Source organism: Polyodon spathula, chromosome 20 (assembly GCF_017654505.1).
Source record: "Polyodon spathula isolate WHYD16114869_AA chromosome 20, ASM1765450v1, whole genome shotgun sequence".
Classification (NCBI taxonomy): domain Eukaryota; kingdom Metazoa; phylum Chordata; class Actinopteri; order Acipenseriformes; family Polyodontidae; genus Polyodon; species Polyodon spathula.
In genome coordinates this window covers 6,960,202-6,984,856 of record NC_054553.1, presented here as the reverse complement: position 1 = coordinate 6,984,856, position 24,655 = coordinate 6,960,202, and the positions used below count along the sequence as shown (strand labels likewise).

General features: G+C 38.2%; 1 protein-coding gene and 1 long non-coding RNA gene across 4 annotated transcripts; one reads left to right on the top strand and one right to left on the bottom strand.

The window, feature by feature from the left end:
* Positions 1-443: 443 nt before the first annotated feature.
* Positions 444-11,273, top strand: LOC121295230. 3 transcript variants are annotated; one of them, XR_005946887.1, is made up of 7 exons: positions 444-467; positions 4,648-4,742; positions 5,214-5,260; positions 5,552-5,628; positions 8,939-9,021; positions 9,650-9,681; positions 10,087-11,273. It is a non-coding gene; the product is annotated as an uncharacterized LOC121295230 (long non-coding RNA). The 3 variants fall into 3 exon arrangements; XR_005946886.1 differs by lacking the exon at positions 9,650-9,681; XR_005946888.1 differs by lacking the exon at positions 9,650-9,681 and having other exon boundaries at positions 5,155-5,260.
* Positions 10,364-23,384, bottom strand: LOC121295228 (endothelin receptor type B-like). Its single transcript, XM_041219655.1, has 8 exons — positions 23,070-23,384; positions 19,319-19,820; positions 17,461-17,573; positions 16,990-17,194; positions 15,066-15,215; positions 14,289-14,422; positions 14,037-14,145; positions 10,364-12,276 (listed from the first exon to the last, which is right to left on the bottom strand). Exons 2-8 carry the CDS (start codon positions 19,754-19,756, stop codon positions 12,127-12,129), a joined length of 1,299 nt encoding a protein of 432 aa, XP_041075589.1. The 5' UTR covers positions 19,757-19,820; positions 23,070-23,384; the 3' UTR covers positions 10,364-12,126.
* Positions 23,385-24,655: the final 1,271 nt, after the last annotated feature.

The following is a 24,655-nucleotide window of genomic DNA, read 5'->3' as shown; positions in this document are numbered from 1 at the left end:
ACTTAACAAAACGGTGGACGCACAGACACTGACAAACACGGTGAGCGGATACTTTCCCTATTATTATTACTGCTACTGCTACTGCTTATTTTCTCCGTCTCCAATCCCGTTCTCCGCTCACCGAACACCCAACCACCAGTATGTGCCAACGTGCATCTATATATACTATTGTGCTGGGATTCAATTACCAATTAATTATTCACTTGAATCCCAGCACGTGAATTAATAAAGTGCAATTCCCCGTGCTCACATATTATTACATTTTACTTGCACGTGAAGTGCTGTGCAATCCTCGTGCCTAAATACAAATATACATTTTAAACACTCGTGTTACACAGACCCGTTTATATCCCGTGTACCAATGTCTATACACCAACATTTAAACACACCACACGCAACACATAACAGATAATATACACAGGGGCGGGCACTTTGTTACAACGGGAGTCAGAAATCGCGTGTGACGGGTAAGTGCATTAGTTTGTTACATATATAATGGGAATTGATTTTATTCTTAATAAAAGGCCTGTAAAACGCGACTGACATGTATCCGGGTAACCGATATACCCGAGTGCTGACTGTATTGACACTGTCCTGCGTGAAGACTTTTCCTACCTTCACACCACACAAGCAAATAAACCCAGTGCTTTTCTATCTATCTCTGTTTGCTGTGGTAGCTTAAGCAATGCAATTCCTGTTTGCAACACTGCTGGAATGAAATCCTTGCAACTTCGTATAGTAATTGTGCCTGTCATTTAAGAAAAAAAAAAAAAAAAAAAAGATATAAACTGACAAGTGTGTGAACTCTTTCACCTCTGCTTGTCCAAAAAATAAACTCTCACAATATCTCAGCATTGCCCTGGTAAATCATTTATCAGCTTCCTTCCTCCTCTGCTCTGACTAACTTCTATGAAATGATGTTTGTTATATCCTACCATCCCTCCCTTCCTGGTTTACTTCCCAAAATAGCCGGGTCCTTCATGCTTTGTCGTGTCCTTTACAGAGCATTTGTATGTTTGTTCCAGAAATTGACCTGACATAGTCAATTCTAATTGCAATTACAGCAGAATTCTTAGCTGAAATTGCAATTAGTGGCATAATGTGCCAATATTCAACTACAATTGCAGTGTTATTGCAAATACTTACAAATTGCATGCACAATTACAATTGTAATTGACCCCAGGTGTGCCTGGGACCATGTCATCTCCCAATTCTGTTTATATACATTTACATGTGCTGGGCAAACCAGTTTACTATCTGTGAGATCATTACTGGAATGCATTCAAGTAACACATGCTTAAAAAAAAAAAAAAGTTAGTTTAGCATAATTACCATACATTGAAAAAAACTGAACTTATTTATTGTTTTTGAGCATTAAAAATGAACACAGTACTGCTTGTGAGTGTTTGTTTTAGGTTCTTTGAAGCTCTTACTGGTAATAAAAAAAGCATGTACTGTTTTTGGGTGGAAATAAACCAGACTCTATGGGGCCCTAACAGATGCTTTAGGTTACCTTATTCCTAAACACTTCATAGTGTTATTATGAAATTCTGTTAGGTATACAAAAACAACACATTTCCCCCTAGACGTTTAGCATAGCCTAAAACACCAACAGTGCCTTACTGCCACAATGATTCATGAGGGGAAACTGCTTGTTGTAAAATACACACATACACATGCTGAGATGTTTGTAGGTGCAGTAGATCACTCTAATCCCATGAGCAAACATTGTGGCCCACACAGAGGCAAAGCACCTGCCTCGCTTTAACACTCGCCCCCTGGATCCCAAATACAATGACAGCTACTTGGAGCAGACCTCGTCGGTGAATTTTCCTCTCTTACTTCACGGAACTTTTTGCAGTAAAGCTTCTCAAAGGGGTTTCACATAAAGCCTCACACATCTCGGGCCCAATCCTGTAACACGCGCTTAACCCCAAAGAGCTGAGTTTTGCATTTCTTTTCTCTGGAAACCGATTCTGAGTATTGGACGAGCTTGAAAGGGACGGATAATTTCCTTTACGTTTTATTTTTCAGATCCTCCCCTTTTGGCTCCAGTAATTCCAAAACCACAGGCATGCCATACCAGGGTTTGTTGGCTCATTTTGCCCCCATATCCCTTCTAGTAGCTGTAGCTTTCTACCTTCTATATAGATAGGCTTACTCCAGAAAGAGTGCTTGTTTGAGACCCCATCCAAAGACATTTGAACTCTATTTAGGATTCACTTCACAGCCTCCCGCAGAAGCACCCTGCTGTTACCATTATGGTCATTTGCAGGTCACTTGCATATTAGAGTGGGTGAATAATAACTTTTAAATACTCATAAGATATTAGTACTAGGAAGACTCTTTTTATTTGATTCTGATCCTAAAAGGATGATCTTGTTTATTAACCCGCCCAAAATATTTAAATTTGTATTACAATTCAAGAAACAATGTGTGCAGGCAGTTTCTCAAGTGCATATTCATCCGAACAGGGAAGCAGAAAACTAAAATCAAAACTGTAAAAAAGTCCAGAAGTCATTGTTACTGAATAGGTTTCAGCACGCGAGAAGTTTTTGTGTGACACTCACACAGCTAGTCCAATTTAGGACACACAAAGATCTTAAGTTAAAAAGTATTTTTCTTTTACTTACCACAATTGTTTGTTCATTTTTAAAAGTGGTGCAATCTTTATCTAGTGGTGCAATTACGCTAGCTGGACAGAGGAATTTGGATTTGTTCAGTAGAAGGATCGTGCAGTTGTAGCTTTCTGCTGTGAAAACATTCAATGACATTTTCAAACAAAGCACAGAAAATTATTTAATAACAAAGCTGACAAGACTGAAGCTAGCAAAAAAGCTGTGGCGGGATATGAAAAGCAAAGCCGTATTTTTCAGCGTTTTAACCGCAAGTAAAAATCAAGCTACAGAAGGAAGCTTCCAAATTGCGCAGTGCATTGCAAAAACTGATAAGCCGTTTACAGATGGAGTACATAAAATAAGCTTTTCTCCGCAGCTCAGAGATTCTGTTTAATGATCTGCCAAATAAAGATCTCTTATCTCGAATAAAAGAAATACCAGTCTCTGCAAGAACAGTGGCGCGACGTGTAAGTGAAGTGGCAGAGCATGTTAAAGATAAGCTGACAACTGCATTAAAAGACACTGCGATATTTACTGTTGCAGTCGATAAAAGCGTCGTTATCAATGACGTTCCACTTTTGGCAATTATTGCAAGATACTGTGCATTAGATGAAATTCGAGAGGAACTGTGTTGCCTAAAACCTCTGAATGGCACAACAAAGGAGGAAGATATTATGGACGCTTTTGTTAAGCATTTTGAAGAAAGGGTTTTCCTGATGGATGATGTAATTTGTCAAACTCACAGCTTAATGATGTGATGAATACCGTAGTGCGGATTGTAAGTTTTCTCATTGCTCGCTTTGATTTAACTCACAGGCAATTTGCATCACTGCTGGAGAGGATGGACTGTGTTTATAGAGACATTCGTCTTCACAGTAATGTCTGGTAGCTAGTGGCAAGGTTTTGTTCCGCTTTGTGAACTGCTTTGATGCTGCCGAGCAGTTCTTGTCTGAAAAGGGGCAGGACTACCCTGGCCTGGATGATGACAGATAGTTAGGGAAGCTAATGTTCCTGACTGACATTACCTCGCACTTGAACGAACGTAACCAGCGCCTCCCGGGTGCAGGGCAAACAGTTTTGGATCTTTATGAAACCTGAAAGTCATTAGTTGTAAAACTAGCAATTTTTGTTCAGGATTTGTGCTCTTCAAGCTTCAGCTACTTCCAACACCTAAAAGAGCTATCGACACGAAGCACCGGCAGTATTGATGAGAGTGGTGTGTACATGCAAGCGCTGGAATCATAATTTTCAGAAAGCTTTCAAGATTTCCCACATTGTGGGCCAATGTTTTCCTTTCTTATTAAACCTGACCAATTCAAGGCGAGCGAGCTGGATTTGTCTCAGAATTTAGAGATCTGTGAAGTACATTTGAAACTACTGAAATTAAATCTGGGGTCTCTCTTCTGACCTGCTGGGCATCACTTCCTAAGAAATTGAACTGCTTAAAAAAAACTGCATTTGCTATGCTTTCAGCATTTGGATCCACTTGCCCGTGTGAGCAGCTATTTTCACACATGAAGTCTGTTCTCAGCCCCTCCTCAGTCGATTAACAACCGATTGTACTGAAGCCTGTGCGCAGCTCAAACAATCCAAATACGTGCCTGACATCAGACATCTTGGCATGCTGCATTTGAAAGGTTGTCGACCCGTTACAGAACACCCTGCAGTGTGTAAAATAATCGCCTTACTTTGTCCATATTGCAGCACAGTATTTCTCAACATAATTGCTTTATAAATCCTGTGCATGTGTCAGCTTGTACCTGGGAGTGTTTGCCAAGAGCAAAAAGCATTGTTTTAAAAGCATTGCAGTGTTCCCACAATACTCTGTCCAATCAAAGCGCCAGCAGTGTTGCAGGAGGAAGTTTGATCTTGTGAAATGATCTCTCCTGGTAAACCTTCACGAGTAGAAGTTGATGTGAACAATGCATTTCCCCATTTAATGTAGAACCTATGGTGTTCATTTTCTAGTGAGTAAAGGTATTTCTACTTTTTTTTTTTTTTTTTTTTTTTAAATTTGTATTTTATTTAGGTCCAGGCGGAGGGCTCTGACTCCTGTGTCACCTTCGTTTTGCACGATGAAGATCACACGTTGGGGAACTCTCTCCGCTACATGATCATGAAGAAGTAAGCATTGTACAAAAGTTACAGTTGGGTCAAGCCATGCCAAAATAACAGGGAGTCTGCATACTGTATTTCTACAGGAAACACCAATAATCCTACAATAATTTCCATTAATAACCTAATAATATCCATTATTGGGTTATAGGGATGTGCTTTTAGTACATTTTTATGAATGTCTAAGTGTTATACAGGTGTCGGCGTTTAAACCATATCCACACACACATTCTGATGTATACACAGCCCTGATAAGTATTTTCGAAGCAAAGAGACCGTGAACATTTTTAATAAAGGTAACAATCTTGTAGCGGCTGTCCTGTATGAGACACTAAAATATCAATAGAATCTAAACAAAAAAAAAAAAAGGTATTTGTTGTTTTTTAAAAGCATTTGTATTATTTTGTCTCTGTATTTGTAGTGCACTATTAAGGTACCTGTTCTTTTTTTCTAATATCCTCCCTTACTGTGGCACGACAGCAGTTGGATATGTGACGGACTGCTGTATATGATGATCAGTTCCTAAAGTGAGTACATTGAGTATGCGTTTGCTGAAATTTGCCACGTGACCGGTTATACATCAAGCATATTATTCAACATTTAACCACTTCTTTAGAGTTTGTTTTATATTTTTAAATGTCCCATCCCTACTAGGTTGTGACTTGCAAACAGTGCATGCATGTCTCTTTACTGATTATATATCTGTAAAAATGTGAATAATTCTTTTGATTTCAAACAGGAACATTGAAAAATATACTAGTTTTGATGTCTAATGGCATATACAGCAATAACTGTATCTAACTACTTTTTTATCACAGCCCAGAAATGGAGTTCTGTGGCTATAGCATTACTCGTCCTTCAGAGACCAAAATAAACTTCAGGATTCAGATGAGAGGTGAGTGTTTTTTGTTTATTTCCTCTAGTGTATTAATTGTAGACCTTCACACGTCCCTGGCCTGACCTCCTGTCTCCTGAGGGGAGCTGAAATCTCTCTGGAAAGCTGCCTGCCTAGCAGTCAGCCAGTGATTTTCCTCCCCTCTACCACCCCTTTCTCTCTGGGCTCAAGTTCACATCAGCCAGCTGTGTGCTGGTGGCTACCGTGAGGAAGACGATGTGCTTGCTGTAACTGTTTTAAACGAGTCTATATTGTGATATTTCTCTTTGGTTTACAGAAGGGTTCCACAGGCTATGTGAACCCTTTTCCAATAAAGACAGCTGAACTCTTTAAATAAATACCAAAGCTAGCTTGCACTTGGGTATATGTATTGAAATCACACCAGTGAAGGTATTATGTGGACCGTGAATCATCATGGACTAAGGGGTGGACTAAATACTGAACATTGTATTTTTTATTTACATCAAAAACAGTTACTGCTAACAATCAGTCAATAAGTGAAAGGCAAATCTGGATGCCTGCTTAAGGAGGCCAGGCATTGTGAGTTTGTAAGTAATTACATTGGAAAAGCAGTGTAACATCTCAATCAGCATTTGAAAAATGTGAGAAATCTTACTCCTTTTATTCACTCATTTTATATCCATCAAAGTAATTGTGAATCATGTGCAGTTTTGAAAGGAACACCTGTATTAAACATGTATTTGTTCTGAAGTCTTTGAAAACCAAACTGTTGCACTTCATGGGAAAATAGACAATACTAGATTGGGAGGTGCCAATATTTAGAGGTGCTGCCTACCCTTATAACCCTGTCATTCATTAAGGTATACTGTGTTTAATTTGGTTACTGTTATATTTGGTGGAAATGTTTATATTTCACCTACAGTGTAGTGGTATTGTCAGATCAGGTTGTAATACAGTACAATTGCAGTTAAGCTTTTTGTAAAAATATATATTATTGATTCTGAAACAATTCAAGAAACGTGTGCAGCCAGTTTATCAAGTGCAGTTTAAACACTATAGAAATTCAAAAAGGGAAGCAAAACTTTTCCTCATGGATTGCTGAAGTTGATACAGTTAAGCTTAATTTCATATTTTCCCCATTTATTTTATACCAATATGAAAATAGCAATGTATACACCTTTAGAATCCTCCAGGATTTGCAACAATCATTTATTTGTAGTGACAACTATGTTAATGGCAGATGCAATCAGAGGATTTATCTCGGTGCTGGGAAATGCTCAAATAAGAAAATTAAAATAGTAATTATGGCTTATCCCATCAAATCAGCCCATTTTTCAAATTGGTATGCCTCCAATTGCAAACAGGAAACTATTCTTATTGTGTTCTGTATCATGCAAAGTCTGCATTTCCCTTGTGCTGAATGCATTGATGGGATACTTGTTCAGGGCGATCACGTCCAATTGCATGAAAATAGAGCCCTGCTCGATAGCTTGCAATAGGATGCAATGTGATCGAGCCCGATTGCACGGTGCAGTAATGATGCAGTCACGGGTTGCAATCCGGTTTCATGCGATCGGATTACACCGAAATTGCATAGTGCATGGTGGCCTTTAAACTATTATTTCTGCTGTAGGACTGACCAACACAAAATAATAAAAATCTGAAATGTGTGACTCACGCCAAATAAGTGGCTGTGGCTACTAATAATTCCCTAATCCTACCCGGCAGAAAAGAGCAGTTTTAAGAGAAACACATGTTCCTAGTTTTATTGCCCCTCTTCCTGTCATTACGCAACCAGCTGCCCCCATTGACTGAGAGACAAGCTTTGCAGCCAGTAAGCTCCCTTGCCCCCCAAAGACACTGCTAACTGAAACGGTAACATCCTTGCCTAAAGTAAGGTAAGCTAACGGACAACATTCTTAACCAAGTGGAGTATAACATTTCTTTTTTAAATACATGTTTGCTGGAACACGTGATTCTTTCAAAACTGCATATTTGAGACCTATATAGCAAATGGAGGTGAATGACCCAGGTAACGTTTATGGAATTATTTTGTTAACTGGAGCCACTTTCAAATTGTTTCTTTCAAGATCACATTGACAGAGGAATTGATCTTATGAACTCATGTACCTATGATGTATTGCAACTAGAGGCAAGCATTGGAGATGAGTGAAGTTAAAGTGTCATCAAAAGAATGTACCAATCTTCATCAAACCTAGAGAAGAGCATTTGGCTTTTGGTCTGGAACTTAATTTTATCTACATGTTTTACCTGAATGGGATTTACGAGGACTTTCTATGCACGCACTGGTTTCATCAGGGGCTCAGTGTGAAAGTCATGTATTCTGTACGTCATTCTGGAAAATGTTCAGGTCATGTTTGATTTGGAAGCTATTTTTTTGATTTTCAGTGTAAATTAGATTTTAAATGGCCTCCTGGATTCCTTGCCAAGTACGCTTAGGCTAGATTAGTCTAGATGGGAGATACCATCTCTGCTTACATTCTCTTTGCTAGCTCACTAATTGAAAACAGTCAACTTAGATAAATAGGCGAACTGGATTGGATCATCTACCGGCTCATTGTTTTTAGTCACATTCCAATGTCAAGGGAATACGTTTTTAAAGCTGCGCTTCACATCCTCTCTGGTTTCATATCCATCGTAATTTATTAGAACAACCCAAATTGGTGTGTTCATTCTTCAACATGGATAATGCTTGTTTTCTATATGTATGGGATTTTAAATTAATTCAAGGTGTGTTTTTGTTTTTTTTGTTTGTTTTTTCACACCTGAGGTCATGTGGGTGGGAGAGGTTAGTTTTTTAAATGGAGCTTCAGTAATACTAAAAGAAAGAAAAGGTTTTGACTAGGGGTGTGCGGATACTGGGTTAATTCCTTTTTAACATGTTTTTTTGTCTGCAGCTCTTAAATTAAGCCGGTTAAATTTCACAAGAAGAAAAGCTGCCTTCCATTAGTTAGCCCCAATTATACAATTAAGAGCCAGAAATGTTCCTTCTACCCGACTACTTCTACTGCCAGGTGGTGGCAAAGTACTTGGGTGGGTTCAGATTTCTAAAGGGCTGTTTGCTACCAGCAGGGCTTTCAGTACCTATTCTTTCTTTTCCATTGTTGGATTGATTGCGTGAGGTAGTGTTGGAGATTGTAGGGTTGGGCTTAATGCTTATAGTTGACAAGACTACTAATGGCCTTGAATTTAGTTTCACTGTGTTCTGTTTTTGTATCTACTATAAATGGATCTGTGTTTCTCTTATGCACGGATGTGTGCAGTTCATTGCTGTCTCCGTGCATTCTGCAGAAAGGAAACATTTTGAATTGGTTTCTCTGTTCTGCAGGCGAGCTCCCCGCTGTAGATCCCTTTCGTCAAGGGCTGAATGATTTGACTAGAGTCTGCCAGCACATTCTCAACACTTTTGAGGTAAGATGATGTACGAACTCCAGAACAGATCAGTCACCATCTTTGGGCAGTGCATGAAACCTTTTCTGCATTCTATGTATGTTTCCATTACTTACGACTAGACCAACCCTGAGTGTGCAAAGTATGGTTGAACTGATGAAACAACAGTACGCTGGTAATTCCTGTGTGTCCTTATTAATGTGTCTTGTCAGTACAGTTCAGGAGATTAGTGTGGTATGTGGTTTTTTTTTTTTTTTCCTTCCTGAAAGCATGTCAGATTTCACATTTTCATGAATTATTTATTTTCTCAAACTATTTGCCTGTGATCTTGATTCCAGCTTTTGATTAAACTAAATGGGGGGAAAACTACATGTTATTTAGGCCACTTGACATGGCATCACGCTCTGTAATTAGTTCGTCCTTATGCTTTGTTTCAAATAACATCTTTATTCTATTATCGTAAGCTTTTTTGTGTGTGTGCAATTTATAATTTTGTATGCTAATGTGAACATGTGAGAATTTAGTATTTGTAATAATAGTTTGTTGAATTTTGGTGTGTCTGCATATGTGATGGAATGTAATTCTGGTTTCAAAAGTGTGGATGTGCAAAAAAAAGTGAATTCATTCTAGAATAACTGGATTTTACTAGATAACCAGACGTGAGGCGCTGCCACGTAGACAGTGAGTGCATATCTCTACTTTGTTACTTTTTCATTAGAAATGTATACGTTCAGTTAAACGATTAGTAAAATACTATAAGGATTGTATTTCTGTTTACCGCTTCAAAGTCTTAAACCTTTTGCAGCCGTGATCTTCACACAAGGTAATAATGTGGTTGTGTTTGACTGACTGAGACATGATGAGGGAGCTTGACACATGTGCATATGTTACTGTAACAGTCTTTACCCCACTGCAGAATTTACTGGATTACTATAAAATTAACCCGTTTCTGACAAACAGTACAAGGTCAGGGTTCATATACAAGTATTTGTTTGAAGGATTTTCTCCCTCATGAGCCAAGAACCTTTTTCCGCAGGCAGCTGTAATGCATTAACTAAAGTACTGTGTGTGTTTAATATGTTGCAGACAAGTATGAAGACATACAAAGAGCAGAAAGAGGAAGCCATGGACTAGTTCTGGAGCGGACCAAATGTTGAGGTTCCTATAGCAACAGAGCTCCTAGCAGGGTGCCAACCTTGCAATTTAGTTTTTACTGAAATGCAGACGTGCAAGTTAGGAAACAAATCAAGACAACAAATTACAGTAAAGTTAGAACATTAGTAAGCTAGAAACTTAGTCACTTTTTGACAGTTGGTTAGAGTGAATCAACTAAAGTAAGTTAAAATAACTTAAATAGACAGTATACATATATAAGCTTTTAATAAGAAAAAACAACCCATGTATGCCTCTCAAGGCAAGAAACACACAACTGTATATAAACATTGATACACACAGATACACACAAGTGGTATTTTATGTTTAAACATAGTTATTATTCTGGTATTTTGTTATTCCGGCATGTTGAATGTATTCCCAGCATTTAACACCAGAATTCAGACAAATCTCAGATATACATACAAAATCCTTAAGAAATTTTTAGTTATATATATATATATATATATATATGTCTGTGTGTGTGTGTAAAAACAACAAGTCTGTTTGAGCTTACGCTCCCTTCTCAAATCAATCCACCAACCTCGATTTACAGATTGAAGTAAATTTAGTACACGGTAGAGCAATTAAACTTGGAGGCATCATATTATGGACAACAGGGTGACTTACTGCATGCTTTCAAAGTTGCATGTTAGATTTGTTAAAGTTAAGAAGAGAGTTGGGCTTCATCACCCACTTCATCCCTCAGAAAGAGGAAGCAGGAATTTGGTAATTCATCAGATTGGGAAGAATTGTGATTGAAAAATGTAATTCCTCCTGTCAAGGCTTGATCCATTATGACTTTCCCTACACTTCAAAACATTACATAATAAGGATGTCACTAAAAAATAACATGGTTGATCTAATAAAATGTATACTTGCATGCATTGTATAAATGTGCTTTTTTAAATGCATCTCAATTAGCATGTACAAATATATAGATTTGTTTTAAATACAGTCTTTGATATATTCTGCATTCACTTTTGATGTGCTTATTTCCTCTTACATGTCAACACGACGAAGGAGGGCTGCACCAATCAAGATGTCATCCTGGCCCGGATTGAAACATCATAGCTGATTAATTAAAGACCAGCCCATTTACTTAACCCATCACACACCCCTTTCCTTTCAGTCGGCTTTTTTTTCTCAAATCCTAACAGTCTTTTTAGAATACTAACCCCTCTGCACAATGAACAGGGATCTCAGAAGAAATTCCTATAAAATGGGTGATAGACGAGAGGCAAACACAACAAGGAACTTGTCGGTATAATTCATACTATAAACTGATAAAAACAATATGTTAGGTGTAACCCCTCTCCCTCCCTATATACAAACCATTCGGTGGTTGGACCAAAAAATTTGGAATATCTGCAATATGTAGCAAAAGTCCTTTTCTTGCCCGACTAATTTGTTATTCAAATGGAATCCCTAACATGTAGTCTGTGGTATATAAAATATCCGTCTTGTCACATGATGAACAAGAAGGGATAATAGCGAAAGATTCCGTATGCAAGACTGCACGAATGACTGCTGACTAAAGATTTCCTCCGACACAAGCATGGAGAAAGTGTCACATCCTCTACAATTTGAACACCTTGCATGGTGGCCCTACCCTAGCATCTACCTCCCTTTGAGAGAGACAGAATTTACATGTGTCCATTCTCATTTCCACAATGGCTTTGGTTCACCCGGAGCTGTATTGTCAGTCTGACCGTGGGTGTTTGTGTTCTTGTTTGAAGGAGCTGCCCCTGACTGGATTTCCAATATGAAATGTGTTGGCTGTTTTTTTGTTGATTTATGATTTTGCCGAAGTTGATTCTATCAGCTGCCACGGTGGAGCCTATCTGAGAATGGGATTCAGGCTTCCCAAGATGAGCTTCAACGCAACGTGTGCCACAAATTTCCCTCCCCAGTGAAGTCTATCTGTTGGAGGAGTTGTGCTGTGGCTGGCAGGCTCCAAACTGCCCCTCTTGATTATGACGTGCTGTACTTGTGGCTGGAGTGAGAGCTGCTCCTGTCCAGGCCGTTTTCATGGCAGTGGCCTTTCCAACACCCCCCTGATCCCTTCTCATCGGTGGGGGTGATGTTTCGGGTAGGCCTCTTGCACCAGCAGCACAGGCAGGACTGCAAAAATAGAAGAAGACATTGCTTTACAGTCTGTACTGCTCGAAAGGGCTGGTAATTATAGTGGTGTCTAGGATGGTTTTAAGAAAATTTAACCTGGTTTATGAATTTCAATATCTAAGTTGTCCAATATTCACATGATATGGTGTCAACATCAGCATTTCATCACCTTTTTTTGTTTTTGCTATAAAACACTGGCAGATAGGATTCAGCGGTTGAACCAGATCATAGCATCTCTGGGGGTATAATGTAGGGGGACTGGCCTATCTGATGAAACAGTTTGTAAACGTGAAGTAAAACGGATTTGCTCATACGGCCATGGTTAAAACTATGTGAAACAGGTCAATTTTCATTTAACACCAGCAATGAAACTTCATTGAGAACACTATGTAACACAATTTTTGTTCCTGGGTAGTAAGTGTTATTTCCTAATTGCTTATGCCTCAAAAGTATAGAAAATGGCTATTATTCCCCACAAACTTTGCTTTTGTGACCAGGACAGTGATATTTCAAAATATCACCATTTCCAATGGGAAAACGGGCAAATGTGTGTCTTTTCGTTCACTTCAAGTCAGAAAAAAACAATATATGAATCCAAATTAACATGTATTTATACTAAAGGAATACAAAAATGACTACACAAGATTTAGAAGTGAGTAGTTTTTCGAGATTTACGATTATACTGTAAATACTGTATATATAAATACAGTACTTGAGGCATAAGCAATTAGGAAATAACACTTACTACCCAGGAACAAAAAAAAAAAAAAATATTGTTACACGGTGGAATCATAGAATACAGCTGTGTACCACATATAAATACAATTACTCAGTGTTACACAGTATACTTTAAAACAAGTCACATGACCTATGGCAGACCTATTACGTCACGGGAAAAGGTTATGACCACCAATAAAATATGAAGTCAATATCTAAAATGGTTTATAACATTAGCTGTTGAACTAGTGTTGTGTATTGACAAGTACATGCATGGGGGTTTTATTTAAACCTATTTTATGAGTTTTCCAAGATTTTATATTTATAGCTACTGCTAGTTCATGTTGTTAAACAACCGGAATCAAGTATACATTGAAGCCGTTGATGCAAGTAACGATAAGGCCCACTGTTTTGAAACCAAGGAAAATGCTTTTGAAGTTTTTAATGGCTTGTGACAGCAATGGTAATTAACAGGCTCATGCTTTCAAGTTTCTCATAAATTAGATTATAGCAGAGAGAGGTCAGACACCTTGACATGTGAAACTTCAGTTCTATACTTCCCGTTTAAGTAACTTACTTGCAAGACTTTGATCACTCAAGGATTTGCACTGATGGCTTCAATTATATACGTTGTTCCAATGTGTAACCAATGAGCTGCACACACATGTATATGACTGTATATACCTAGTTGAAATCCACAAGGGAAGACTCAAGTTGAACTTATCCAGAAAGTTAAATCTCTGCATTATTATCAAACTGCTAAACTGCTACCCCCCCCCCCCCCCCCATACAAGCACACCAGTATATGAATATCAAATCAAATTGGATGATGATGATTATGATTAGTAGTAGTAGTATATAGACAGCTAGTTTGAAAATGAAGGTCAGTATCCTTTCATCAAGTGTTAAATAGGCCCTTTGAATATGCGGGTTGGTAACAGTTTCAAACTTTCAAGTGGCTGAAAGTTGAGCTGTGCTGAAGTTTTAAAAAGTAAAAGGTCAGGTCATTAACCATAAAAAAACAGCGATTTGCTTTTACCCACCTGGAAACAGTTCTTAAATTTCTGGCTCACGAAATAGAGCGCCACAGGATTGATGCATGAGTTTAGCGAAGCCATGTTGATTCCCATATAGTCCATTACCAGCAGGAAGCTGACAAAAGAAGGTGAACAGGTCACAACATATTATAGAGATCAAAATCCCCAATCTTCGTTAATGCACTTACCCAAAACGGGCAATCCCCAAAGAACTACAAACTAATAAGATTCTGCTTTCGCCTGCTCTTGCCTGCCTACCTTAGCAGCTCACAGCGGTTGGGGTCATTCTCATCATAGATGGTTTTCTTCAGGATCCGGCTGAGGTGGAGAGGCAGCCAGCACAGGGCAAAGATCACCACCAGGCAGAACACTGTCTTAGCCACCTCGCGACGCTGCAGGGAACCAGACTCGGTGTAAATGCAGGGAGAAAACACTGCAGAGCCATCGGCACTGTTTAATTTCTTTTGTGTTTAGACTATAAAAGATTTTGTGTTTCTCAATCTAAATGACATGCAATTATATTTTGTGACAAACAAAATCAGGAGGAATAGTTGTTAGTCATTACTTACCTTGCATATGTAATTTTAATTATCTAAAACTGCTGCCCATCTTAATGCAACCCCTTTCAATTTTATTCTAGGGGGTCATATGTGCCACTATTTAGATCATATACTCATGAATGTCATTTGAAAGACTTGACAATTTGTTTGCCCAAGAACTTAAAAGTTTGAAGATATGACTAAATTACCTCAGCTCATAGCAAGACACACTTGCACACACTTACATTATCTCTCACAAATAGCATTCAGAACATTCTTGGACTACCTTGTTACCTTATGTAAGGTAGTCCAAGACTAGTGCCAATCAGGGTTTGTAAAAGTTTAAAGTCAAGTTTAAATTATTACAACAAACCTGGTTGTCTTGTCTGGTATATACACGGTCTATCCATCCAATGTCACAAGCCGAGTATGTAAGAAGTGATTGTATTGCATAAACACTCCTGGGTGCTGCTGTCTCCCTCCTCCCAGTTCTCACCTGTTTCACGTGGTCATTGAGAGCTATGCGCATCCCCATTCTGCGGTTCAACATCTCACAGGACATGAGTGTGTAAAAAACCCCAGTACAGGCCAGCGGGAGGCAAAAATAAAACCCGAAGAGCCACCAGTCCTTCACGTCGCGGTAGAACTGTAGAGAAAACAACACAGGTTTACCAAATTGTCAAAAATAAATAAATAATACAAATATGTACATGTGCTACCCCCCTTATCTACCATGTTTTAACCATGCTTTACTACAATGTGCTACATTTTTACCATGATGTGTTGCAGTAACCTATTAGAAGGGTACAGGAATACACAGTATTGATACTGTTTTTAAATGTCCCCATGGGAATCTGGATTTATTTAACTGAGGATAAACTGTACTTGGGGGGCACAGTCCATTGGTCCACAACTGTGGTCATGCCACGGCAGTATGTGTTGAATATTTAACATGAGTTTAATACAGTCAGCGCCACTTTAATCGGGATGACTTGGAAGAAAAAGAATATCGCGAATAAGCGGCTGTCCCAATTAAAACGAGAGGCAATTGAAACGACCTCACGTCACATTATGATTAAATGTTAAATACATCAAAATATTGCAACAGCAGCCTGAGAAACCGCAGGAGACTCCTTCAAGAGTTCAACGTGGTTTACCCAAGTCACAGTGTAATCACGTACTCACTGCACTGCACTCCGTGACCTGTCTTGCTCTGAAATGCGATCTCTGTTCATCATTTGAAAATACTGTATCCCAATTAAACAAAGTGTCATCCCAATTAAACAGCATAAATAGCAAATCCCATTAAGCAGAAATCCTGATTAGGTGGCGCCAACTCTTCATGCGTCTACTGGGAAGTGAATACATTGAAACTCTTCCTCTGGGGTGGTTTGAGGCCATGTCTAATATAAGAGCCTGCCAGAATAATTTCTCGGATAAATCTAAACAGCGTTTAATAAAACGAGTAGAGAACAGTTTAGAATTGCTGTTCCGATTCATGGAAGTCAAAGCAACAAAACAGGTCCAAAAAAACCACCAACGCAGCCCACATATCCTAAACGTAAAAATATGCATTTTGCATGATAGGACAGGATATGCTGGCACTGGAAGTTGTAGCGTTTCCACCCCCTTCTTTAACTATACTGTACTTGCATGTGAGGTACGGTTTACTGCTAAGCTGAAACCAATTGCTAAACCTGGAGCCAACTTAAAGAAGTGTTGCTTTTAGTCTATGCATTTATTAAATTTGTAACCTCAGTGTACAGTCATAGTAGAGCATCACCATTAATTGGCCTTCAAAACTAGCAATTTGCTTATGTTTTTAGCAAGCTGGTAATGGGCTTGTTAAAGTTTAAAATACTAGAACAAGTTATAAATATTACAAAAACACTCTCCTCAATAGAAACAGGATACACTCACAGATATTTTTCAAAATCAGCTCTAGCATAGAAAAAAGCCTGTACATGCATGTGTTTGAAAATGAATCTCTTAATGTTTTATAAAATCTTAACTCTGAAAGTATTTCGGACATCAGAGAGACACACCGAAAAAGAGAGTAACCCACTAAAACAAAGAGACTTGCTATTTAACAAATTGCTATCTTCGATGTAATCTGCCACTAGCTACAAGATAACATATTCATGGAAACCATGTAATCAGATTTCCTTTGTGCCTGGAAAATATTTCTGCTAACTACATTGTAAAACTGCGTGTCTATTTTATTGGACCCCAATACATTTACTATGATTTCGGTCTCATAAAATAATGAGAAATAACGATTACATCCCTTGATTTCCTTCTGTCATTTTGATAATTAGCTTTGTAAAAAAAAAAAAAGAAATCAGGCCCTAATTACCCTACGTGAAAATTAAATATGTTCTTAATGCAGACAGGTTTATGTTCAAGGACTGCCGGATTACCATCATGAACACTGATTGTTGCTGGGGGTGGAGGAGGCAGACCCTCAGCTTGGTGCCTCTGTAGGGCATCTCCATCATGTCAAAGGCAATGGCCTCTGGCACGGCTAGGAGCACTGCAGCTGCCCAGATCAGTGTCACCTCTACTGCCTTCCACAGCGGGATCCCCATTCCTTGAACACGGCTCCACGAAACCACTGCCCGGTACCTGAAGAGAGTGGGGGACAGTCAGCCAGAGAACAAACACGTTAGTCTTAAAGCAGTAAGCAAGAGAGACCTCAAAACACCTTGGATTAGCAACATTTGTGCAAACCTTTTGTTACTTTTGGCACAAGGTGTATTTTAATTACTGGAAACCCCTATTATTGATGTTATACATTTGAAAATATATTTGTATTGTAAGATCGCATATATGTTATAAAAAATGTAATACCATTTTTTTTTTTTTTTAAATGTAAAATAACCAAAGCTTACCTGTCAATACTGAGAGCACAGAGGCTGAGGACCGTGATTCCTACCGATGCTTTCTGGATGAAGGGCATCAGTTTGCAGATATAGACCCCAAATGGCCAATCCTCCGCCAACAGCTTTAGAGAGGAGAGTGACGAGGGAACATTGGTTTTAAATTCTGTTTTTACCCCAACATTTTGGGGTTCATCAAAACGTTCAATTCCTTTTTTTTAATGGTTTAAAAAATGACTATTTTTTGCAAAAAAAGTTACATTTTCTGGACATAATTTATGTGCATACCTGAGTAATAAATACAGTTCTTTCTAGTTCTTCCTAAGATCTGTCTTATTAGATCTTACACCCCCACCACACCAGAACTCTAGCTGAACACTTGATACTCTATGAGATTTCAATGAGAACTTCGTTAACACCATGTTTTAAAAGGATGTTCAGAAAGAATGCTGATGTGTTCAAGTTAGCACTGTATAATAAAATGCTAAATGTGTTATTTGAATTCAAGGCTAAACCCTTATTCCCAGGCGTGCTAAAAAAACAATGAGATCTGCAATAATCCAAACTTATAAAAATTTTAAGACCAGAACAAGTCAAAGTTTATAAACTGTGCCTAAAAACACTTTTTTTATTTGAGCTTTTAATCCCATGTGTCTGATATGTTTAATTTATAACTTCCACGCACAATGTCCCAACTCAGTTGCAACACTTTTTTTGCAGTGCTTTTGTCCAGTCTTACACCCAGAGAGAGACATATTAAAGTTAGCTATAACTGCTTTGTGCCTAAGCTACATCTCAGTTTAATTTTGAAATTAATGCAAGGTGATAATAATGTCACAATACTTGGCAGTTGGCCTCTTAGGATTATGGGGAATATACCACAGTAAAAGCATAACCAGATGGAGGCTGCTGCCTATAAGAACTACTTTTGTAAAGTGCCCTGGGATGCCTCTGCATGAAGGACACTATAGAAGTGTTAATGATATATGTAGTAATGGTATAATAGGTAATAAACCATAGAAAAAGCACAGTAAAAAGGAAGTGGAAAGACACCAAATGAGGGACAAAAAACAACTTACAACTACTACAAATGGTTCATAAAAGGTAGCTGAATTATTACTGCTTAATATGAGAACCATTTGTCTGGAGGAAGGTCATGAGAAAGTGGATAAGTAACTGGAACTTCACCTCAAAGCAGATTCAGGACTCAGATTTAGATCAGGTTAGATTGGAACAATAAATCAGTTAAAAATGCAACTCCAAAGATCTGCAAAGTGGAAGTGACTTGACAGTGATTTTGAAGATGCATGACATGACATTTGAGCATCAAGACTGCACCACTCAAGTGTTGGCCTCGTTATGTTTTATGTCCCATAGTCATATTCGGTTTTACAATAAAACTATTATTCACTAGTGGCTGCTTAAACATTAACCCTCTGCCTAGCCTTCTCGACACTGTACTTTATCATGAAGCAGTCAGCTTCCTTGCAAAGGTAGTTTTGGTGCCCAAGCCTCCTTTCCATTGCACCCCTCTGCAGCATATACTTGAATAATTACTGTAGGAGGAATAAAAACAATAGAGCTATGAAGGGGTCATCTATTTGAAAAACACACCCACAAGAGAATGTCTAAACGCAGGATGATGTAACAGTCTTTTAAAGTATTTCAAGACTATTCTCCATAACAGAGAAATAGGTAAGGGCTTTAAATTGCATACCTCCTTAGCATAAATAGTGTCACTTATTTGTTATGAGAAATGTTGCTATGACAAGGTGAGGCCAAAAATAAATAAGTAAATAAACTTGAAAAGCCTTCATTCTCAGACACTGAAGGCCTTAAAACAGTAAACCATCCAGTATCTCTCCCTTACCTTGAAGATGTTGACAGGGATGGCAATGAGAATATAGAGCAGGTCCCCAAGGGCCAGACTGGCAATGAGCACGTTGGGTCCATTGCGCATACACTTGTTCTTGTAGATGATGCGTAGGAGCGTGGAGTTCCCAATGATCCCCACCACAAAGATAAGGCAGGAAACCACCGTGTTCACATACTTGAAAGCGTGCTTGATCTCCGTGGGCTTCACACACATGGGAGGGTAGGATAAACGTGGGGGGCTGGGCTTGAAAGGGACCTCCGAAATGTTCTTCTCCAACGCAGGCTGTCCATGGACACTCCCCTGGCCAAGCCCCAGTTGGTCACCCTCTTGAGTGGTCTCTTCAAGCAAGCTCTCTGGTGTTGTCTCTCTTGTGACGCGAATGGCCCCGGAGACAGCAAGCAGGAAAGCGAAGAGGAAGGTAGATGTCTTCATGTTTTAGCAGGAGAAAATCAAATAGAAGGTGATCTCCAAGATCGACTGGGTCTCCAGTAGCTTCCTGGAAAACACACACAGGAGGCAACCTTTTTATAAACCATTCTTCTACCAACCCCAATCCCTCCTCAGCTGAATGCTGCCTTCACCCATATCAGTTATTATACCTCAAGCTGTGCCTGGCCTAAATCTGACCATATCATGAGAGCACATTGGTGACATTTGTTATAAAATATTATTCCATCCTGTAAATGTACACAGTTGGTCATGGTGTCTCTGGAATGTTGTTTATATTGCACCCTTTTATATCAAGGAAACGCTCATCAGGTTGTGACTTATTTATGATGAGAGAGAGAGAGAGAGAGAGAGAGAGAGAGAGAGAGAGAGAGAGAGAGATCACAAGCTTGGCTGTGTGTAGCAACTGCTGCTACTGACTGATAACATCTGCAGCACAACACTGAAGCTATTTTGTTAGGGGGCTTTGATAAATCTATTCCCTCTACAAATAAGTTATTGCCAAAATGCCAGGGGCAACAGGTTTTGAGAAGATAAAAGGGCTGAACCTTGAGGTGCTATTAGCTGTATATTGTACAACAGAGGTCCACATTCAAGATGAAGAATGCTCCTTTTTTATCTGTCTCCTGTATGTTATCATTTGGCATACAAAAGACATTGTAATTACATGGCCTATTGAACGCAAGACAGTATTTTAATAAAGAAAAGCATTTAAACGATTTGTTTTTCTTGTGATGTGTGAGTCATATTCATTTTGTCATTTTCCGTAACCTTTCTATGACTAGCATAACTTTTTCATGTGATTCTAAATCATTTGCCTGGAATATTACGATGTCCAACAAGTACTGAAGCACACATTTTTCGACCAAACGACATTGAGAAACATATATATTTTTTATTTCTAAATGTACCATTATTGAGTATTTTATAGTTATAGATGGAATAATGTAATTAATACACAACAACTATTTTCAATCAAAATAATTCTAACAGCCCAGATGGCATATCTGACCCAGTGCTAAAGGATAAAATGTGTAAATTAACTGGTAGTGTTGAGCATATTACTGAAAAAAAAACTGTAATATTACTCCCATTAAAAATCTAAACTCTAATGTGTTACACAACGTCGTTATTGACAAAAGTAATGTTACTACAGTAACTTAAGTCACATGTTATGCCCAACTCTGCTGGTGACTAACAAAAATCTCACAAGCTCTGTGTTTAACACAATATAATATAAAAATATGGTTTTGGATTTGGATTGGCAACGTGTTAATCAACTCAAAATAAGATCCATATTTGTTCTTATTATTGCATAATTCTCTAAACACTTTTCCCTAGAAACAGTTAGTTGATGTTTTTGTTGAGTTGAGGACTTTGGATATCTAACGTCCCAGTACATTAGTTATGCTTGATTTATTCATGAAAGGCAGTAGAGGATAGTTTTTAATTGTACTGATGTCATGGGGTAATAGTGGATTACTTTAATAACACAGATTAATTTACAACTATTCAAACACACACACACACACACACACACACACACACACACACACACACACACACTAACTTTAAATGTTAAATTTACCAGTTTAATTATTTTAAAATCCAGTTATAAGTTTAACAGAGTGAATACGCTAATGAATCTGCTAACTCTTTCCCGTTTAAAAGTTCAATTTCCTCATTCGGCCAAACCTGTACAGTTATACCTTTCCACATTACCTCCCTGTGTGGTCAACAGAATAGATTTTTTTACAAAAACATTTCTACTGAGGTCCAAATTATTACATAACCAGGCAAAACAGACTTAAATTTAATAATTAAAGATGGAATAGTGGAAGGGATAGCGACCTGGAGACTGATTTTCTACCGTGGGTAAATTGCCCATGCAATGCATTTACCATGATGGTGAGAGTAATTTGCCAGCGATTTTCCCATTCGGGAAATACAGGTCCTAGTCTAGACGTTCTGAGGTTGCTTAGAACTGGCAGTACTTACTATCACTATGCAGCATCGGATGCAATTAAGTTTTTCAACCTTTATTTCCTTCATACCCAGAGATCACAATGTCTTTGTACGTCTTGAAACACGGATATGAAGACATCTTAAGACATAGGTGATGTGTGGGTGTTGCATGAACGAACCAGCTACTTCCACTATTGACTGACATGTTTTTCAACCAGTAACATTCTTTGAACCAGAAGGCAATGAGGTTAATGACCCAGGCAGTGGTGCTATAAAATAAAATACAAATGAGGAAAAGCCGTAGACAATTAAAGCAGTAACGCACGGTGTGTGTGTGTGCGTGTGCGTGTGCGTGTGTGTGTGTGTGTGTGCGCGCGTGTGTGCGCGCTTTAGTGCGAGTGGTCCCGGGATCGCGCGCCCTCTGCCTGTGTGTCGATTGCCTCGTCCTGTTTGATGCGCCTGCCTGCGTTAACCATGATCGCTACAATATGTACGAATGTATTCAAATAGATTAACTGTTTGATAATGATTTATCATTTAATTATCACCAAACATGCGGCTTAAGTAAAATATATTACAACAATAAAAGGAACAAGCCACCAGTTTACTGCCATGTAAAGTAACACAACATTTATTTGACATTCAAGCAAAAAAAATTAAAAAAAAACATAAAAAACGTTTTCTGTGTGCGTTTTTAATTTCTCATTAAAATGTGATTTGTTTATAGCCTACTAAACGCATTGGCAAGGCAGCAGCTCCAGCCTCGGATACGAGTAGAATTAAATCAGCAATAGCTGAAAGGCATAATAATAATAATAATAATAATAATAATAATAATAATAATAATAATAATAATAATAAAAGATAACGTCGAACCATTTTCAGAATATAAAAGCATTTGCGCATACCGGCAGACCAGTTGTTTTCAAAAAGTATATTAAATAAATCAAATTTATTAAGTCGTCTTTGAAAACAATCCCTTTGTGGTTTTTAAAGTATGGGGAAATTGCAGTCGAGCATTTACAGGTGGATCGGAAACACACACATTTAAAAAAAATAATGAAGACGCGCATATAAACCCGACTATAAACGGTCTACCTGGAAATCACCCTGCCTCTGTCTGATCTAAGTCTGTAGATATCTTTCTTACCGTCTCGTTTCTCTTCTTTCTCAGTTTCCCATTATAAAATAAACACTTAATATCAAATAAAAGCACACAATATTGTTAGCCGATTATTATTAACATTTCCCATTCGTTCAGTTTTAAAATGTGTATATTTCATGTAAATCCTTACAAGGCTCTTTCAAGATTAAAAAAAAAAAAGTTTCTTACCTTTTAGTGTTTATTTTTTATGATACAACAAATTTCCGATGTGGTTGTACATGTGTTTTTCTAGAAGGCTACATATTTGAGTTATTTCAATTATCATCCTGCACTGTTCCAGTCTGAAGTGAAATATAATATAAAAAATCTGTTTAAACAAAATAACAAACACAAATAATAATACCTATTCTATTTAGCCCAATGCAAAACTATCTGATCTGTTGGCGTACTATATTGCAGACACGCATAAGGATGATCTGTCTCCGTCTCTGACAAGCTGCATGGACAGTGTGTTTTATAGCCGTGTGCCTCTTCTATCCCACGGGTACCGCACCATTGTAACCAATAAGGTGGACTGCCTCAAACTGAAAAAAAAAAAAAAAAAAAAAAACTGGCGAGATGTTTGTATATCCTCGGGGTAAACAAAAAACACCCCTCCTACCCACAGAAGATGACAATTTAAAAAAAATAAAACATCCCTGTTGGAATGTCACCACAAGTTCCCGTAGTCTCATACACGCCAGACGTGAAACATCTCCGTTACAAAAACAAATAAAGAACCAACAACGACTCTCTTCCTTCGAAGTTTACCAAAACAATTCCAGAACAAGACGCACCCACTAAAATATAAACAAAGAGACATGCTCAGAGTAAAAGACAACTCGGGCATATGCAGTCCCTGCTACACATAAATACCCGTGACTAATACCAAAAGTGGGTAAATGTATTTCATCCAACAGGGCAGAGGTCGTGTAGCCTTTGCAACTCCGCAGCAGTGTGTTGACAAAAAGCGACGTGTGACAATGTGCACAAAGAAACATGACCGTTAACAAACACCACTTACATGTAAACAACGCTATCCATTATTTGCTTTTAACACAGTAGGAGCAAGCATGCTTATTCAACGACGACATGGTTTCCAAAATGAGCATTTAGGGTCTATGTTTCAAATTGAGGTCAGAGCGGTTAATAACCACATTTTAAACTGTACCCAGCAAGTACAGCTTAGCACGTCCCGTCCCGCCCTGCCCCACCCCTCAACATTCTTCCCTTTCAGTTTTGCTTAAAAAATAGGACATGGCATGACTGACCTAGTCTTTTTACAAAATGTTGGTCAAAATAATAATATAGAGGGTAATAGATGGAGTCTATTGTATGTATTAAATATATTTTTCTACCAATTATTTGTTTTAGAATACAATATCAATTCACATTTGTACAGAAGAACTTTGAAGACATACTTTTAAATTATGTAACCCACAGTGGTTTAATGGGTTACAGCAAAATAAATATATAACCATTTGTATGTAATACTTTCAAAACTAAGGCCTGATCATAAATTCAGAAGGTACAACTAATACAATTGAAGAGTTTTGACAACCATACAAATTGATTAGCAGCAGTTAAGTTACTGGAAGAACCAAGCTTTGTTTAAAGAGCTTATTGTCATAAAACTCCTAAAGTGAAACGACTGACCAACAACAGACCACCAAGGATATGACAGGTCCATGGGCACAGAATACACTCTCATTGAGTCATTCGGAGTGACATGGGTGAACCACCAGATAGTAACAATTAAAAAAAAAACACGTGCT

What these genes read in the sequence shown, in the direction of transcription:
- LOC121295228 (XM_041219655.1), bottom strand. Translation starts at nt 19,756, where the DNA reads ATGAAGACATCTACCTTCCTCTTCGCTTTCCTGCTTGCTGTCTCCGGG. An exon ending in TGTGCTCTCAGTATTGACAG is followed by an intron (nt 17,195 to 17,460) that starts GTAAGCTTTGGT and finishes CACTCTCTTCAG; the next exon opens with GTACCGGGCAGTGGTTTCGT. An exon ending in AACCGCTGTGAGCTGCTAAG is followed by an intron (nt 14,146 to 14,288) that starts GTAGGCAGGCAA and finishes TTCTTTTGTCAG; the next exon opens with CTTCCTGCTGGTAATGGACT.